General features: G+C 42.3%; 1 protein-coding gene across 8 annotated transcripts in view; it reads left to right on the forward strand.

Annotated features, from left to right (window-relative positions):
* Positions 1-15,472, forward strand: part of LOC120803431 (IQ motif and SEC7 domain-containing protein 1-like) — a 94,417-nt gene extending 78,945 nt beyond the window's left edge. For 6 of the 8 annotated variants that reach the window (XM_040151869.1, XM_040151870.1, XM_040151872.1 and 3 more), the window contains 13 exons: positions 1,542-1,821; positions 2,147-3,426; positions 3,819-3,980; positions 4,383-4,505; positions 5,012-5,178; positions 5,493-5,632; positions 6,807-6,836; positions 8,698-8,823; positions 8,921-9,020; positions 9,266-9,427; positions 9,779-9,955; positions 11,690-11,739; positions 13,070-15,472. In XM_040151869.1, the coding sequence (XP_040007803.1) occupies positions 1,542-1,821; positions 2,147-3,426; positions 3,819-3,980; positions 4,383-4,505; positions 5,012-5,178; positions 5,493-5,632; positions 6,807-6,836; positions 8,698-8,823; positions 8,921-9,020; positions 9,266-9,427; positions 9,779-9,955; positions 11,690-11,739; positions 13,070-13,606 (3,334 nt within the window). In that variant the 3' untranslated portion in view covers positions 13,607-15,472. Of the gene's footprint in view, positions 1-599; positions 999-1,541; positions 1,822-2,146; positions 3,427-3,818; positions 3,981-4,382; positions 4,506-5,011; positions 5,179-5,492; positions 5,633-6,806; positions 6,837-8,697; positions 8,824-8,920; positions 9,021-9,265; positions 9,428-9,778; positions 9,956-11,689; positions 11,740-13,069 lie in introns of those variants that run through there. The other 2 variants (XM_040151871.1, XM_040151875.1) reach the window with 2 other exon arrangements.
* The last annotated feature ends 1,605 nt before the right edge of the window (positions 15,473-17,077 follow it).

Raw genomic sequence — 17,077 nt, forward strand, 5'->3', positions numbered from 1 at the left:
TTTTCTCGATGCTGTTGATCCTAACAGTAATCGGTAGTAGTTTGGCAGCCAAATTCGACAAACATGTCTATGAGTCACTTGTAATCACTTGCGATAAGCTTTTACATTTACACTCTTCATTGCACTTTTTCTGTTAGATAGGAATCCGCAGACAGAAGGGGGTCAAGTTGTAGGTTGAGAATTAGATTCGGGTCGAGAAAGTGACAAGTGTGCAAAGTAGCAGATTGAAGCAGGCTGTATACCTGAGTCTTAAATTTCTGCAAGGCTTTTATCATAGGCTGTAGAGAACCTTGAATTGACATCTTTTGTAAACATTTTTTAGGCATACTGTGCTAAGTGGGGTTGCTAATCAGTAAGTCAATTTTCAGTTGAGAGCAAAACATGACTAATGTAGCCACAAAAAAAAGAGTTTACAAATACATCTACTGTTTGAACTTTTGACCATATTCAGTTCCAGTTTTTCACTCAGCACTGGTTGCTGTTTGCTGACAAGCTGTTGTTGCTGAATGTTGATTGGATGCTGACTAATGAAGGAAGTGGATTGTGTACACTGTATGGGTGTGTCGAGTCACAGTTCAAACACATTAGGCTGCCAGCGAACAGTGAAAGTACAGTGCACTGTACCAGGGAGGAGAAGAAATGTTAGAATAATGTCAGTTATTTAGCAGGTGGGCATCTCATACACCCACATCACTGCTATTTCTAAGGGACCGCTAAAGTTGTATTTGCTCTGTAATTCTACTCTAAACTGGACTTTGTAACATGTATTGGAACAGTGTGTCGTCGCTCCGGCAAACATGATGCAACTTCCATTGGTCACTGATTGGCCCATAAGGTGGCATAAACTTTAGTTTCCTGGAGGAGCCTGTGTACTCTGGACTTTACTTGGCTGAAAGAATGGTGGACAAGATATGGAGGAAAAGTTGGCAATTTATAGAAAATAGACGGTCTTTTCGCAATAAGCGGTTCTCTCGTGAAACGGCAGAATGTGAGAGTGAGTGAGTAACCTTTTTTTTTTTTTTTTTCCAAATTAACTGTGGAAGAGCTAATCTCCTGATGACTACAGATGACTGGATGTGTTTAATACTTGGAGAGTATTGTTCATTTGTATTTCTTCACTGTAGCACAGCAAAATCTATGGCACACTGTAATTATTACAGAGATACCTACCAGTATTAGGCATCTTACAGTTGAATTAATTGTGGGTTATACTGTATATTATAAAGTTGAATCAGCACAACCCAGCTTCAGTCATTTACACACTGCAGTTCACTTCTGTAATGCCATACCCTGTTTGTGTATTCCATAATGGAGACTCGACGACTGATTTTAAGACTTTTTTTATATAAAAGCTTAGGCGATAAGTTCCTGAAGTTAAGCTACCTTTCACTATGACATTTCATAAAATGGATGGTAAAGACAGCTGTGATTAATATGATAATACTTCAATCATATTCTGACTCAAAAATTGAATTCTCATTCTGTACCTTTATTAGCTGAATAATTAAATCTGTAACCATCCCTTTGCTCTGTCACTGCAGCGTGGAAGGGGATGGACGGTCCGGTGAGAGCGGCCCTTCCCTGGACGGTGGAGCCAGCTATGGCCAGGTCCCGGTGACTCACGGCTCGGCCATCAGCCCCGACCGATTTGACAGCCCGCTTTACAGCCACGGGGTCCAGCCTGGGCCTCAGAGGCCCCGTCGGCCCAAGCTTCAGCACTCACAGTCCATCCTCCGTAAGCAAGCTGAGGAGGAGGCCATCAAGCGGTCACGCTCGCTCTCTGAGAGCTATGAGCTCTCTGCTGACCTCCAGGACAAGCAGGTATTCCAAAGTAGCCTTGCTTAATAGTGTGCTTTGGAGCTGGTCAGAGTTTCTCACGTTCTCACAACACTAGATAGGTTAAAATTGTTACATGCAAAAATTATGAATTGTGTGTGGGTTGCTTATCAGAAACCCAGCTGTTTGAGATTATTGAGCAAGGAAGTTTTATTGTTTGATTGTCACTGTACCACTGATAACTGTTAGAGACAAATTATCAGTAACATCCAGGAGGATGACTTTATAGACCATCTACAGTTAGGAAAACCAATTAAATATTCCATGGGTGGAACAGTTTCAAAGTTAATTTACTCCATGTTCTCTCTAGGTGGAGATGCTGGAGCGTAAATATGGTGGACGATTCATAACTCGGCATGCGGCCCGCACCATCCAGACAGCCTTCCGCCAGTATCAGATGAACAAGAACTTTGAACGTCTCAGGAGCTCTATGTCTGAGAACCGTATGTCCAGACGCATTGTTCTCTCCAACATGAGGATGCAGCTGTCATTTGAGGGCCCTGAGAAAGTGCACAGCTCCTATTTCGAAGGGAGGCAGGTGTCCATGACAGAGGATGGCACGCCACTGTCCATGGTGCAGTCTGAATGTGGAGATATAGAGGTTCACCAACAGGCCAACATGGCCTCTCACCCACCTCCGCAGAGTGACCTGACAGATGCCATCACAGAGCTGGAGGACGCCTTTTCCAGGCAGGTCAAATCTCTGGCTGAGTCAATAGATGATGCACTGAACTGTCGCAGCCTCCAGGGGGATGAGGGCCCTGACCCAGAAGCCATGGGCTGCTCTGAGGTGGAGAGGGAAGTGCCCTATCAGGTGAAGTCCCACCGCAGGGCAGCTGGACGTATGCACGATGAAACGATGGCATCTTACAGTGATGTTACTCTGTTCATCGACGAGGAGGACATGTCCCCCTCTATTGCTCTGTCAAGATCAGGGGACCAACCTTCCAGCACAGAATCAGACTTGAGGTTGCGGTCAGTCAACTCCTCCCAGGAGTACTGGCCTATTGACCCTAAAGATGAGGGTCGTGACACAGACACAAGCTGCCGTAGCACTCCTTCTCTGGAGTGCCAAGAGCAGCGTCTTAGAATGGACCATCTTCCTTTGTTGACCATTGAACCTCCTAGTGACAGCTCTGCAGAGCTCAGTGACCGGTCTGACCGAGGCTCTGTCAAAAGGCCGCCTGTGTATGAACCACACGGTCACATCGTAACGTCATCTCAGGCGAGCCCTAAACACATTTCCCACGGACCCCCACCACGAGCTCCCTCCCGTGATGATGACGCACCTCTGCGGCACCGCCACCGCCAGCTGGAAAGTCATCTAGCTATCAACGGCTCAGCTAACAGACAGAGTAAGTCAGAATCTGACTTCTCTGATGGGGACAACGACAGCATCAACAGCACATCCAACTCTAACGATACCATCAACTGCAGCTCCGAGTCCTCGTCGAGAGACAGCCTACGAGAGCAGACACTCAGCAAGCAGACTTACCACAAAGAGACTCGCAACAGCTGGGACTCGCCAATCTTCAGTAATGATGTTATACGCAAGAGACACTACCGTATCGGCCTGAATCTCTTCAACAAGTAGGTACTCAGCTCTGATGGAGCAGGCACTCAACCGGTGTGTTTGGAGTGATTAATGTCCCAGTTAGTGGACAAGATGTTAGAGCAGCCTTTTGGAAAATCTTTCACACACTGGGATTTGCACTATAAACTGTAATCAGTTTGAAAGATATTTGCATGGAAGAAGGAAAGAGGAACATAATTTGATTTGTTGTAGAGTGTCATAAAATCTCTCTCTGATTTAAACTCCTTATGATATGTGGTCTCAAACACTTATTCAATATGAGAACTTAATGGACAGTTAAGGGATCATTATTGAAAATATTAATATTTCTCTCCTGTTTTAAAGTAGACAAGCATCTAAATACCGGAACATTAAAGACATATCCCTCTGTCCACATTGAATTTTTCAGGAAGCCAGAGAAAGGCATCCAGTACCTGACTGAGAGGGGATTCATCCCAGACACTCCCGTCGGTGTGGCTCACTTCCTGCTGCAGAGGAAGGGGCTGAGCAGGCAGATGATTGGAGAATTCCTTGGCAATCGACAGAAACAGTTCAACAGAGATGTCTTGGAGTGAGTAAGATTTTTTCCCCCCACCTATTCCCTTAACTTCGTTATAGTTAGGTAAAAGCAATCTGAGGAAAGATCCAAATTAATAAAAATAAAAAATTGTGTAAATATACTGAAGTCCAGGATCCTTGTCCATGTGCACATTCCAAAACAAACCAAAGTTATTAACAACAAAGAAAGACAGTATGTACCAAAACATTGGGGCCACTGCTGTAGAGAATGTAATAAAAGAAAAACAGAAATCTTGTGTAACATTCTGTTGTATACACACTGAGATATCCCCCATAATGGTATCTACGCCAACTAAGCCCTGTAAGATATAAAAGTACTGGCCATGAGCGCAGAAAAACTGTTGCCACGTTTGTGTTTCATTTTTCTCTCTCCATCTCTCCCCTTGTGTACCAGCTGTGTGGTGGATGAAATGGACTTCCAGGGCATGGAGCTGGACGAGGCCCTCAGGAAATTTCAGAACCACATACGTGTTCAGGGTGAAGCCCAGAAGGTGGAGCGGCTCATCGAAGCTTTCAGGTAAGATCACTATAATTACACAGAAAGGCAGAAAAAAGAAACTGTCATGAAGTATCATTTATCACAGAGCAGCATTATGTTTTAGGAAAGACAGGAGAGAAAACCCAGATTCTGTGTTCCACTTCCACATCCATAAAATAAAATGCTGCCTGTTGGTGGAGGAAGGTTGCTGACCCAGAACCTGTGAGGAAAATTGATAAATTGCAGTGATTATTAAACCACACAGATCCTGAATACATACCATATTTCCCAAACATTTAAGTGTCACAGAAACACACTGTGTAATGCTTTTTCAAGTAAACCTTTATTGATTTTTTTTATTTTTTTTTATAAGTCATTGCTGCTCTTGTTCCTCACAGCTGTGTTGTCTAGATAATTACTGGTACACAAAGCGAACCGGTTCTAGAGATTCTTCTGCTTTCTTCCGACAATGCTTAAAACATTTCCTCTCTCTCTTGGTTGTAAGTTGAAATGGGTCATGTTGTTCTCCCTTCTCGTCTCTCTAGCCAGCGCTACTGCATCTGTAATCCCACGGTGGTGCGACAGTTTAGGAACCCTGACACCATCTTCATCCTGGCTTTTGCCATCATCCTCCTCAACACTGACATGTACAGCCCCAACGTCAAGCCCGAGAGGAAGATGAAGCTGGAAGACTTTATCAAGAATTTAAGAGGTAATAAAACCAACGACTAATATGAAACACTATCTGTGAATACATTATATGTTTACTGATATTTTAAAATGTGCTATGTGGGAAATTCATCCTAGGACATATCAATATTATATTTGCATACACTTTGCACTACAGGAAACTTTAGTAGCTTACTGGAAATTTAAATGCTGAGCTTCATTAGTTCCTCCTTTCACTTTCCTAATATCAGATGAAACCATTGGCCATTTTCCAGTTCTGATCTGTTGACACAGCAGGCGCATTTCAATACAACCCTTGGCTTTTATATCATAACCCGGCTCTTCCCTCTGTTCCAGGTGTGGACGATGGAGAGGACATACCCCGGGAGACTCTGGTTGGTATCTATGAGAGGATCCGTAAGCGAGAGCTCAAGACCAACGAAGACCACGTCTCACAGGTGCAGAAGGTTGAGAAGCTCATTGTGGGAAAGAAACCTGTGAGTAATCTTTATTATCTGTTCTACAAAATTCACTAAAACATTCGATTTCTTATTTGTCATTTTTATCACAAGGCATGACTTCAGTCTCTGAGATATTGCCTCATAAAATGTGACAGTGTGCTCACACAGCTGCGATCACTTTATATAAACAACAATACGACTTTTTTTCTCCTGATTTTCTATACATTTTTCTAACCCCAAATGTCTAGAAATCAAGTCATGTAAGGAATAAGGACATTTAGAAAGTCTTTTGTACCTTTGGGTATTATTGTGCAAACAGGGATTCATGACTGGGCTTAGACCTTCACGCTGGTGATTTTAACACACCCAAAGCCTGTGAGCAATGTCACCCAGAGCTGCAGTCTGCAGCTTAGTTCATTGTAGTCCCCACCGAGTTTTAGAGGAAGAAGTAGTTGTAATGCTTGAACACTGCAATGCCACCAGTGTTTAACCGACCAGCAAATGTTATTGCAGTAATCCATTGATTCTCTAATTATGAGTCAGTTTATTTTCTGAGTATTAAAACTGAACCAGAGCTATTATCAAATTTAGCTCTGACTATGCTCCGGCACGTCAGGAGCAGGGAAACAGCATTTCTGCATTATTCTGCAGGCAATGATGTCTCTTTCAAGTGTGAAGGTTAAAATCACGATTAACCTATGCAGCCTCAGGGATAGGCTTGTCTTGCACAGAGGACTTTGTTTCAGTCCATTTCTCGTGGCTGGAATCTCTTCTGCTCTGCCAGTAATAATTGAATCTATTGAAAAATGATCCCTCGTCACAATTTAGCTGCAGAATTAAAAGCCCGGGAGGACACTCTGTTAAAACACTTTAACATTGGAATTCCTCCCATTAATAATCAGGCCCACTAGTGCTGCACAGAGTGGTCTTCTAGAAAAAGGATCTTTCCATGGTTTTCATTCCGACGTCATTACAGACTCCCTCGAAGCTGGCAGCAACGAAAGACCGCCACCTCGTATACAGAACTTATGACTTGCATGCATCTTCATAGCCACTTTAATAGGCTGTAGGTGTATAGTCTGCAAGGGGAAATCCTTATATGGGCTCATTAATAATAGAGATTAAGTTTTGTCATGTTATTGGAGGCAGTAGTTTAAATAATCCTAACATAACAGATGTATATAACATTGTCTTTGTCTTCTGTTTTTAGATTGGATCACTCCATCACGGCCTCGGATGTGTAAGTAGGCTAAACATCCACAGATCGTACTATATTTGATCATTTTTCAATCTTCATTTCACTGTATGTGCACAGCTTTCTGCCTCCGTCCCTGGACATTTCAGTTAATGCACATCATGCAGTTAGTTTAAGTGTCGGATTACCTACAAAGGCAAGAATGTTTGCCCCCCAAAGCGTCACATCTGTTATCGAGAGATGAGCAGTTGTTGCTGTACCCTGGAGACAGAATCAACAGACATAAATTCTTGGGTGGCACTGAGCTGCAGTGTTTAGAGATTCTGTGCTCAGCAGGGTGTACATCGCTGCCGGGCACATGCCATGCCGATGCCTCTCTCTTACAAAATATGCTGTATTTGTCCTGTTTGTGTGGAAGTAATTACTTATCAAATCTTTTTAGACTGAGTTAGCCCTATTAGCGGTCACTTCCTTTGCAGCACATTAATGCTAATTATCCAGTACTTGCCATGGTAAATGCTCGTTTTTGACTTATGCGCCTCAAAGTTCAGTGTTAACAGTGTAAAAGTTCACATTAGTGCATAGGGTAACCTACATAAAAATGAAGCTAACCGTAGCAACAATACCCTTAACAATTAAACTGTCACCTGTGAAACATACCTAATATGTGTTAAAATGATGCGAGACAAAGCATGGATATTGTTTATTTGGTTTCCCATTAGTTGCACTTCAGAAACAATTACTTTTCCTGGGTTCCTGCAGTAAGTTGTCATGGTATTTAACAAGGTGTCCTGATATTTTCTTTAAAAAAAAAAAAAAGACTATTTGGAGGAAACATCTTTCTGCTTCTTGTTTCAGTGTTCATTTACATACATGAGATCATGTATCATTGTACATATTAAATCATTTGCGGTAACACATTGTCCCTCATGTACCGTCACTCCCTGTTTCTATTACAAGTAAACAGTTTTAAACTCAGGATTAAAAATGGAAAAGGAAAACAGTGAATCTCTGGATTCATGTGGTCTCGTTATGATTACTGTAAGAAAATGAATAACATGTCTAAATGGATACAGTTTGCGATATTTAATATTTTTGTTATTGTCAGCAAATCCCGAGACCAAAGACAACAGTGCGTTAGTCAGTTTATTCATAATACTTCCCTACCTTGTTACTGGCTCTCAACCACAAGCCTACCAATTCCCATTGAGGACTTGAAAACGGGGGCTGAATATACACTCTCATTTTCAAAACGACCAGACAATTTCTTAAGACAGCTGTGCACTGTAGTTTTTAGCAAACGTTACTTAGTCAGAAGTACATATTGCAGTTGTTTAGGACTATTTTCAGCTGTGGATTATGTATGTTAGTGTTTACAGCAGTAGGATTAAGTGAGTTCAACTCAAAATAAACTAAAGTGGCCGTGTTTATGTTAATGGAGATATGTCACTCAGTGCAACGATGTGGTTCACTGCTGTGGTTTTTTTTTTTTTTTTTTTTTTTTTTAACCATTTCTGGACAACTATGGAGGCACAGAGGCAATGCAGACAATGCTTGTTAGTGCGATCAGTTCATTGTTAGCTCATTGTTACCTTTGGTCTTGTCACTGGATTTTTTGACAAAAAGAAAAATATAGACAGGTACCAGACTTATCCTGTCATGGGCCCACGCTAATTCAACAGCAGTATCCAAATGTCAGCAAATCTCCTCATACATCACTATGGAAGTGTGATGAATGCAAATATGGACACATTTGGAAGAGTAAACAAGTCATCCTTTGGATGAAGCTTCTTTAAATTCTCCTCGGGGAAAAAAGGTTGACTTTTGTTTCTTATTACCTTGTGGACTGAGGCCATAATGACCTCTGAAGTGTTGGTTTCTGTGATCTTTTTTTTCTTCCTTTTAGGTGCTGTCGCTGCCCCATCGCCGGCTGGTGTGTTACTGCCGCCTGTTTGAAGTGCCAGATCCCAACAAGCTCCAGAAGCTGGGCCTGCATCAGCGGGAGATCTTCCTGTTCAATGACCTCCTAGTGGTAAAAGCCCTTTCCTTTCCTTTGTCCTCCTTTCCTTTCCTCTCCTATCCTCTCCTCTCTTCTCTCGTTAGACCAACCTCTCTCTGCATTATTTCAGGTAACCAAGATTTTCCAGAAAAAGAAGAACTCAGTGACGTACAGTTTCAGACAGTCCTTCTCTCTGTATGGGATGCAAGTCATGCTGTTTGAAAATCAGTGTAAGTGGCACAGGGCATTTTCTTTTATTCACTTTCTGCAGCGTGTTCGCTGACGGTGTTTACATCACGGTGTTTGATTTAGCACAGTAACACATCCAGCAGAAATGGGAAGTCAGACCGATGGTCTGTGACATTGTTTATACTCTCCAGACTTCAGACAGATTCGCCCAATGTGTTTTAGCTTGGTTTTGATCAATGGCCCTTGTGTAAAGTTCTCTCTCTCCCTCTGCTTGCCGTTGCCCCAGATTACCCAAATGGAATCAGACTCACATCAGCAATACCAGGTGCGGACATCAAAGTCCTCATCAACTTCAACGCGCCCAACCCCCAGGACCGCAAGAAGTTCACAGATGACCTACGGGAGTCCATTGCCGAGGTCCAGGAAATGGAGAAATACAGAATAGAGTGTGAGCTGGCTTTTTTTCCCCCCTCCCATCCCCCTCTAACTCTGTCTACCTCAGGGTGTGTAAAGTAGAAACAGGGCTTGGTCCTCATTCCACAACTGCAGCAGTTTACAAGGGAGAATGTTTACAGAGTTCACAGGATGGCTAACAGAGGGGGACATTTGAAAGGCAATTCCACTGTGACGTACAAGAACAGGATGCTGGAAATTATGATCAGTAGTGGACATTTATGAATTTCAGACAACAAAAGATGGCTGAATACATGACAGAGAAGTTTTAAAGTCATTCTCTGGCCGGCGTGAGATGTAAAACCACTGCCACTTACCTCAGTCTTTCCTTGCCTCCTTTCCACAGCTGAGCTGGAGAAGCAGAAGGGGGTGGTGAGGCCCAGCATGTCGCAGAGCTCCGGTCTGAAGAAGGAAGCTGGCAACGGGAGCATGAACCGCGCCAGTCTGGACGACACCTACGCCATGGGAGAGGGCCTGAAGAGGAGCGCCCTCAGCAGCTCCCTGCGAGACCTCTCCGAAGCAGGTACAGCCGAAACGTCTTTGTTTTTACCAGCCGGTTCTTTCACGGAAAGGATTCTCCTTCTGTCATCCACCTCTCTGTGATGACACCAAGGGGATAAAAATAGCAAAATGTTGTTTCACGGCACCATACATTGATTTCAGAGTTCTCCCCTTTAAATCCACTATCTAACTTACTCATGACTGGATAGCTTGGTCTAGACGGGTACTTTCTTTTCTACTCAAGGTACTTTGTTTTAGAGAGACTTAAGGTGTGCTCCACCATTTCACAATCCAAAGACTGAATACAGACCTACTTGAGAAGAGGTTAATTGTGGAGAAAGTTAAGATCGATTTTTCTAGATCTGTCTTCTCAGTGATGAATGAAATTGACAGGCAGTCGTCACCCCTAATCATTTGGATGAGTTTACATTACATTCCCATTCACGTTTTTATCGTCACTTTTTTTTACTTAGCACTTTTGCATTGCATTCCAGGTTTGTTTTATCCAAAGACATTTCGTGCTAATCTTCTGTTTTATTCAGAAACCATGTGGCATTTCCTCTCACGTATATGTGTGAACCAAACAAATCAGCGCCGATGTTTACCATTCTTAAGCAGCAACAAGATCAAGATTTAGTTTCAGTCTTGGCGTTAACAGTCATTTCACTTCCATGAATATCAGTGTTTAACACAGCCGCTGTGTCTCTGAAGCAAGAATACATTTCATTCATTACAGATAACAGCTATGTGAAGTTATCGGGTGATTAACTTGATAACAAAATGAAATCCAGTCGGGGGTCTCCCTCACTGTTGGCAACACGATACGCTTTGTTCTTCTGATCACTCCTTCAATGGGAAATGATAGGTTAGACAGTGAAGCAGTCTGTAGACGTCCCTCCGCCCTCCTGTCTCCTGTGTTTTTTCGACGCAGGACGTGGCATGTTAGTGGGGTCATTTTTGTTAAGTGTTTTCCTTTTGTTTTTCCTGCCATACTCCATTTCATGTGTATTTACTGTGTTTTATTTTCCATACACATCAGGTATTTTCCTGTTTATGTGTGATTATTGGTCATGTATCATTGGCTGAGTGTGCCTAACAACGGCAAAAGTGCTCTGTTTGCCCTCAGACCCGTATATGCCTGTACATCCCATGTGCAACAACCACTGTATTGCTTTTGATGTTTCTCCTCCTTTTTGACTGTCACTGAGACTGGCTTTTTGCCAACCTAGATCCTTATGAAAATCTCCATCTTGTGGCAACATTAGGAACAAGCTGTCGTATTTTATCAAGACAAAAATCTGGGAAAATTGTGTATAGGCATCAACCCTGATCAAAGTTTTTAGAAGTATCCCGCAATCTCTTGGTAAAACGTAACTGTGGACATTTTCTTGGTTTATCAAACTCGATGCTCATGGAGACCATGTTAATTGAGAAAATGCAAATTTTTAAGTACTGCTTGAATGAGCCTCCAGTTCGAAGTGCGTTTCAAAAATTAACTCCCTGAAATTTCAATGCAGCTTTAGATTAAACCTCAGTGAAGATGTGACTTCACTTTACAGTTAGCCACAGTACCACCTGTCTCCCACCACACTCCCAGACCTGAACGCCCTCTCCCCTTCCCACCCATATTTGGACCTTACTCACAGTCACGATCCATTGCACTGCCCCCTGCTGGACGGGTGGGCGGCCTAAACGTCTGTAGTCGATCCAGGAGTGCTGTCGATCTCTAATCTGTGGTATTGCATGTCTCGGGCAGGCAAGCGGGGGCGTCGCAGCAGTGCAGGATCACTAGACAGCAATATGGAAGTAAGTTTGAAGCAGCTGGTATCCAAGCTACTCTCTATGTGATGATGTGCACTGTGAAAACACACCATTTATTTTTGGTCTTACACCTTTGCTTCATAGACTCAGTCCATTTGTTTGGATCATTTATTTTTCTTCCTGGGATGCCTTATAACCTGCTTGCCTCAGTTAGTGTGCATGCATGGGTTGCCTGCCTCTGATCGTTCCCCTTTTTTTGGAAGCCAGAGATCTCCTGTTTTGGTCATGTTATATATGACCGATATACACTTTATCTTCAAACAAGCATGACTCTGCTAATCCCTCCTCTGATCCCTCCCCTTGTCGCCTGTCTCTGTCTTTCATTCAGTCACATCCAAGCAGTTTTCATTTGGTTCTTCTTCTCTGTGGCAGGGTGGTAGCTCTGTAAGACACTGGAAAACAGTACATCTCCTGCAGCCCCTATCCCTGTCCGGGTCTTTTGTTTTTTTCCTCTTATTCACAACTTCTGGTAAATGTTGTCAGGTTCACGGAGGAACGTAGCCTTCATAGTCAATGGTCTACTGATGGGTTTCACAAGAACTTACAAAGATGTGGATTTCATTCATTCATCTTTCACTCATTTCATTTGTCCGTGAGTTCATGTACCGGGTTGAAGTCTGGGACCCTGAAAATTTCATTCTGCTTTCAAAGTCGTTATATGGTCTTTCTCCAGTCTTAGATGAAGCATGTGCCAAAGGAAAAGCCTTTTTAGGAGAATTCATTCCTGGATAGTGAGTAGTGTTGAAGCAGAACATGGGGGAAAGAGTCCAGGCCTGCTGTGAAGTCTGCACACCAGAGCTTAGTTCCTCCTGCATTTTGACTTCTAGTTGAATGCTAATCTGTGGATGATGAGTTTGCCTGTCACATCCTCTGCATGTGGAAACAATTCCTCCATTGATTATAACATGTTGCATGTGTGACTCTTGGAGGGTTTGGCATACTGACTGCAATGAAGGTGAAATGTTGTCTTTTCTGCCCTTGTTATTGTCCTTATTTACATTTCTATGGTATTTCTGTAATTACTTTTGTTACAGATTTACTGTTTCAGAACAGTCAGCTCCTTTGAACATAGGCTCCCTTCATCATGAAGTGTTTGCCCAAGCTGAAATATTCTTAGTGTTGCTGCTGCCTATCATGAAACCATTTTTAGTTTCTCATTTGCATGCCCTATAACATTTTGCTACTTGTTTATCTGAACTAAGACAACTGTGAAATCACCATGCTGGTGCCTTGCAGCTGTAGTTTAGTAGCTGTTGTACAGTAGCACTTGCACAGTGTCTGACGGACATGCTGTTACCTTTTTTCCATCCTGCAGGGGTCCATCATTAGCAGTCCACACACACGCCGGAGAGCCACCACGCCACGTGAGGGCGCACCCCGCAGCCATCCCTCCATCCCTAACTCAGCATCGACTTCCATCCTCGGATCGCTGTTTGGCAGCAAGCGAGGCAAACCGCCATCCCAGAGCCACCCCCCTTACCCTCAAGCCGGTCACCCCACCCTCATATCCCACAAGCCCCATCCAACCAACCTACATCACACAGCACAGGCGGCACATGCAGTGCAGGCCCAGCTCCAAGGTCACCATCCGCAGTACTGCCAAGTCCCACAGAACCCACCGCCTTACCACCACCACCATCACTACCACCCCCCTCCCCACACGCAGTACCACCAGCACCCAGCCTACGCCTCACATGCACACCAACACCCCCATTCACAGCACAGCCATTACAGCCAGCATTCCCATCACAGCTCACACACCCAGAATGCTACTCACCACCACAGTCAGCAGGCGGGTCCGGCACCTGGCGGACCCAAACCCAAACACAGTGGTATCAGCACCGTAGTGTGATGCTCCTAACACAGAGAGGAGAAGCGTGGAGAGAACTTAATGAAGGAGGGACAATTGCTTACACCAAAGGGACTGACAGCATAACTCTATGGCCTGTCCACTGTGTTTTACCGCTGCTGTGATGGAAACCAATCACACGCAGTCACCTTTTTCACCTCCAGGTCCAGCTAATATGCAGGATGGAAACCTGACTCAAATCTTCCACTAGGGGCCTTTACTAGTTTGCCTGATCATGGGCTTGGCCCCGTCAGGGTTTTTTTGGGGGGGGGTCTGTACAGGAAGATGCTCTTTGTTTTCCACATACAACGCCCGGCCGCGACGGCTGAGGAGAAAATGTATTTTCTCCTCAAGTCGCTCCCCAACTGCTTCAATCCCTCAATAGCCTGTCTCACCCTCACATAATCAGGAGGAAAGACGACCTGAGATGAGAACCTGGCTGACTGTTTTCTCTGTCACAGTGATGGCATATTTTCTTGTGCACAGCCTCTCGGAAGTCAACTTTCAACTCTTAGGTTTGCAGATCCTACCATCATATGAATGCTATTTGTTGTTGCCTCCCGTAGAGCCTACATGTAGTTAAGAACCTAGTTATAATCATTTCACACTAACTGAAATCAAAGGACAGGTAAACAATTGAGTCGACCATATCAGTCATAGTAGTTCTAGTGCTGTATTTAGTGTAGATGACAGCTATATGTGTTGTCTCCTAGCTCTCATAAATAAATGTGCCAATTATTAATGCATAATCTATTTAGTCAAGACTTCATGTACAGTATATTGTGCGTAAAGTTATTTGTAAGATGATACTTACAATTATTATTATCAGCAAAAATGAATTTATCAGTATTATACTGACTCTGTGGTAACGGGAAGTAGATCTGAAAGGAGTGAACTCCCATTCAGTCCAGCCTATAATCTATTCTGGAATTTTTGCCTTTCAAATGGATTAGAGGGAGCCTCTGGATGGCAGCTGTTGCATATGGGCCTCGAAATGCTGTGCTGTCACAGCTTGAGGCGTCAAAGCAGACTTCCTGTCAACTCTCACCAATGATAAATTGGGCTCATTGGTTGTTTTAATCTCAGTTTAGTTCTCATACTGTGGCTGCTTAAACTGTAATAAGTAATGAAGATCAAGAGGGAAAAGACATTCTGAATACACGTTGGGAGGCTCAGCTCTTGTTACAGATGGACACACAGAACGTGTTGAACATGTTAAGTCTTCTGCCTTTGGCATATACAACAGCTGCTCTCTTGACCCTTAAAAAAAAACAGAAATACTTTTCAAATCTTCTTTTGCCTTGTTTAGTATTTTTTTTTTATTCATCAAAAAGGTTTGGTGAGTAATTAAATCAGTTCTTACATAGTGACATATTTTTTTTCATCTTTTTTCTATCATGTGTGCAATATCTTTGTACTGATTTTGTACATTAAGAACTAGCAAGGTGTCCCTCCAATTTGTGCATTTTTCATGTTGCGTCATTATTTATTTATTTTTGTTTTTGACCCCTGTCAGAGTCTTTCAGTAAATTAAAGTTTGGCTGTCCTCATGGTCATACGTGAGGAACAGACTTGGACTTCAGTGGAATGTCTAGTAAGCGATTCTTTTGCATGTAATGTTATTGATGTGAGGCTATCCTCTGCACATTGTATAACAAATCAGTGTTACCATGGCAAGTTTAAGTGCAATCATGTTCAGAAAATGCAGACTTGTACAGAGAGTGGAAGTAAGTCTGTTATCATGTTGTCCAGGACGAGATTCAGGTGAAAAAAAATACCTTTTTTCATTTAAGAATATATAAATACTTATACAGTTCACAGTGGAAAGAGGAATGTGTGTATATATTTTAATAAATGGAATATGCTTCTCTTTGGGCTGAACAGAAATATTTTGCTGGATAAGCACATATGAAAGAACACTTTCATGTTTTTCAGGAAATGCAGTTATACAAAATGCAAACTGAACAAAGGAACTGGGTATATGTAAAGTATAACTTTCTACATTCTACAAATAAGAGTCTATTCTAGTGTGTAAATTAGTGACAGTAATCTGTTCGTCCCAATATTCAGGTTGTAAATGTATTTTAACATTCACAAAGAAAACCATTGCCATAAGTCAGGTTTATTCTAACACATTTCTCCTCATGTGAACTAACGAAGTTCAGATGGCAGACATATCACGTATGGGACATTAATGATCAGTTGAATGTGTCTTTCCATTGGTTCCATATTTTTACTATAATTCTGAAATCTTGGGATGTTGTAAAACCGAGGAGTCTGTTTATTTTAGTGTGTGTTGTAGTGCTTAAAATGTCTACAGTCATTCTTTGTGAGAAATTACCCCAACAATGCACTGCATGGATCTGATGCATCATGTGTCCTATTCACTGTGAGCTGATTGGAAGAAAAAAGAAAAAAAGAAAAAAAAATCAGCCTGTAAATTTTGACTTCTGTTTTGGTTTTGACTAATTTGGATTTTCCTGATGTTAATGTGTTCTTGTAATTCCACGTTAGGCTGGTAGTAATTAAAGCTCAGCATGCATTTCATCAACAAAGCCAGTGTGTAAATTACAAACAAAAAGAACATTGCACTTCCGTTGCTTAGGGCTTTCATCATGTAAATATGGGATTTTGATGTGTAAACTGATGAACTATGTGGTAGGAGGGTTTAACTTTATGAAACTGTAAAGGGACCAAGATGGGAGTTAAAGGAGCTGTACATAATGTGTATATGATCAGTACTCTATTCTGATATCTGCAGTCAAGATCAGGATGTATATACATCACCTCATAGATCTATGTGAGGGGTAATATATGAACATATCGATTGTCTCAGCCTCCAGCTATCGTTAACTGACATTTGCTGTAGAAATATAAAAAAAAAAAACAAGACTGTTAGAAAGTTCGCTGCCATTTAAATCCAGCTCTCTTTTCATACATGCAACCCACACACACACACACACACACACATACTGTACACATGGACAAACGTACACACATCCTGCTGCAAGCTGTTCACTGTGGCGTGAGACACATTTTTAAAAAAGGAAAAGACAAGAATGGCCTCATTTATATGTGCATTCTGTTTGTACAGTGAGTAGTGAGTCAGTAAGACCCCAGTTATTGTAAAACTTCAACTGTGACAATGTTGAGAACGCAAAATAAACAAATATATGACTTATGGTACGCATGTGTTGTTTTTGCTCTCCAGTGTTAAGTATTTTACTATTCAGTGCACAGTATTTGATTTCATTGAGCACTGAGTCACCTGTCACTGTGACTCAAAGGCAAGTGAAATAGCTTTAATCCCTTTTTTAATATAACGCATTTCACATTAGTGCCTTATCTTTAGGTTCTCATATCTTCCATGTCGGGGCTCCAACAATACTTTCCACTAGTGCTGCAGCACTTCCACTAGAGGGTGTGCTATAAAATGAAAAGGAAAATCTGTGCCCTTACACCACCTATGGGTAA

Source organism: Xiphias gladius, chromosome 18, assembly GCF_016859285.1.
Source record: "Xiphias gladius isolate SHS-SW01 ecotype Sanya breed wild chromosome 18, ASM1685928v1, whole genome shotgun sequence".
NCBI classification, from domain to species: domain Eukaryota; kingdom Metazoa; phylum Chordata; class Actinopteri; order Istiophoriformes; family Xiphiidae; genus Xiphias; species Xiphias gladius.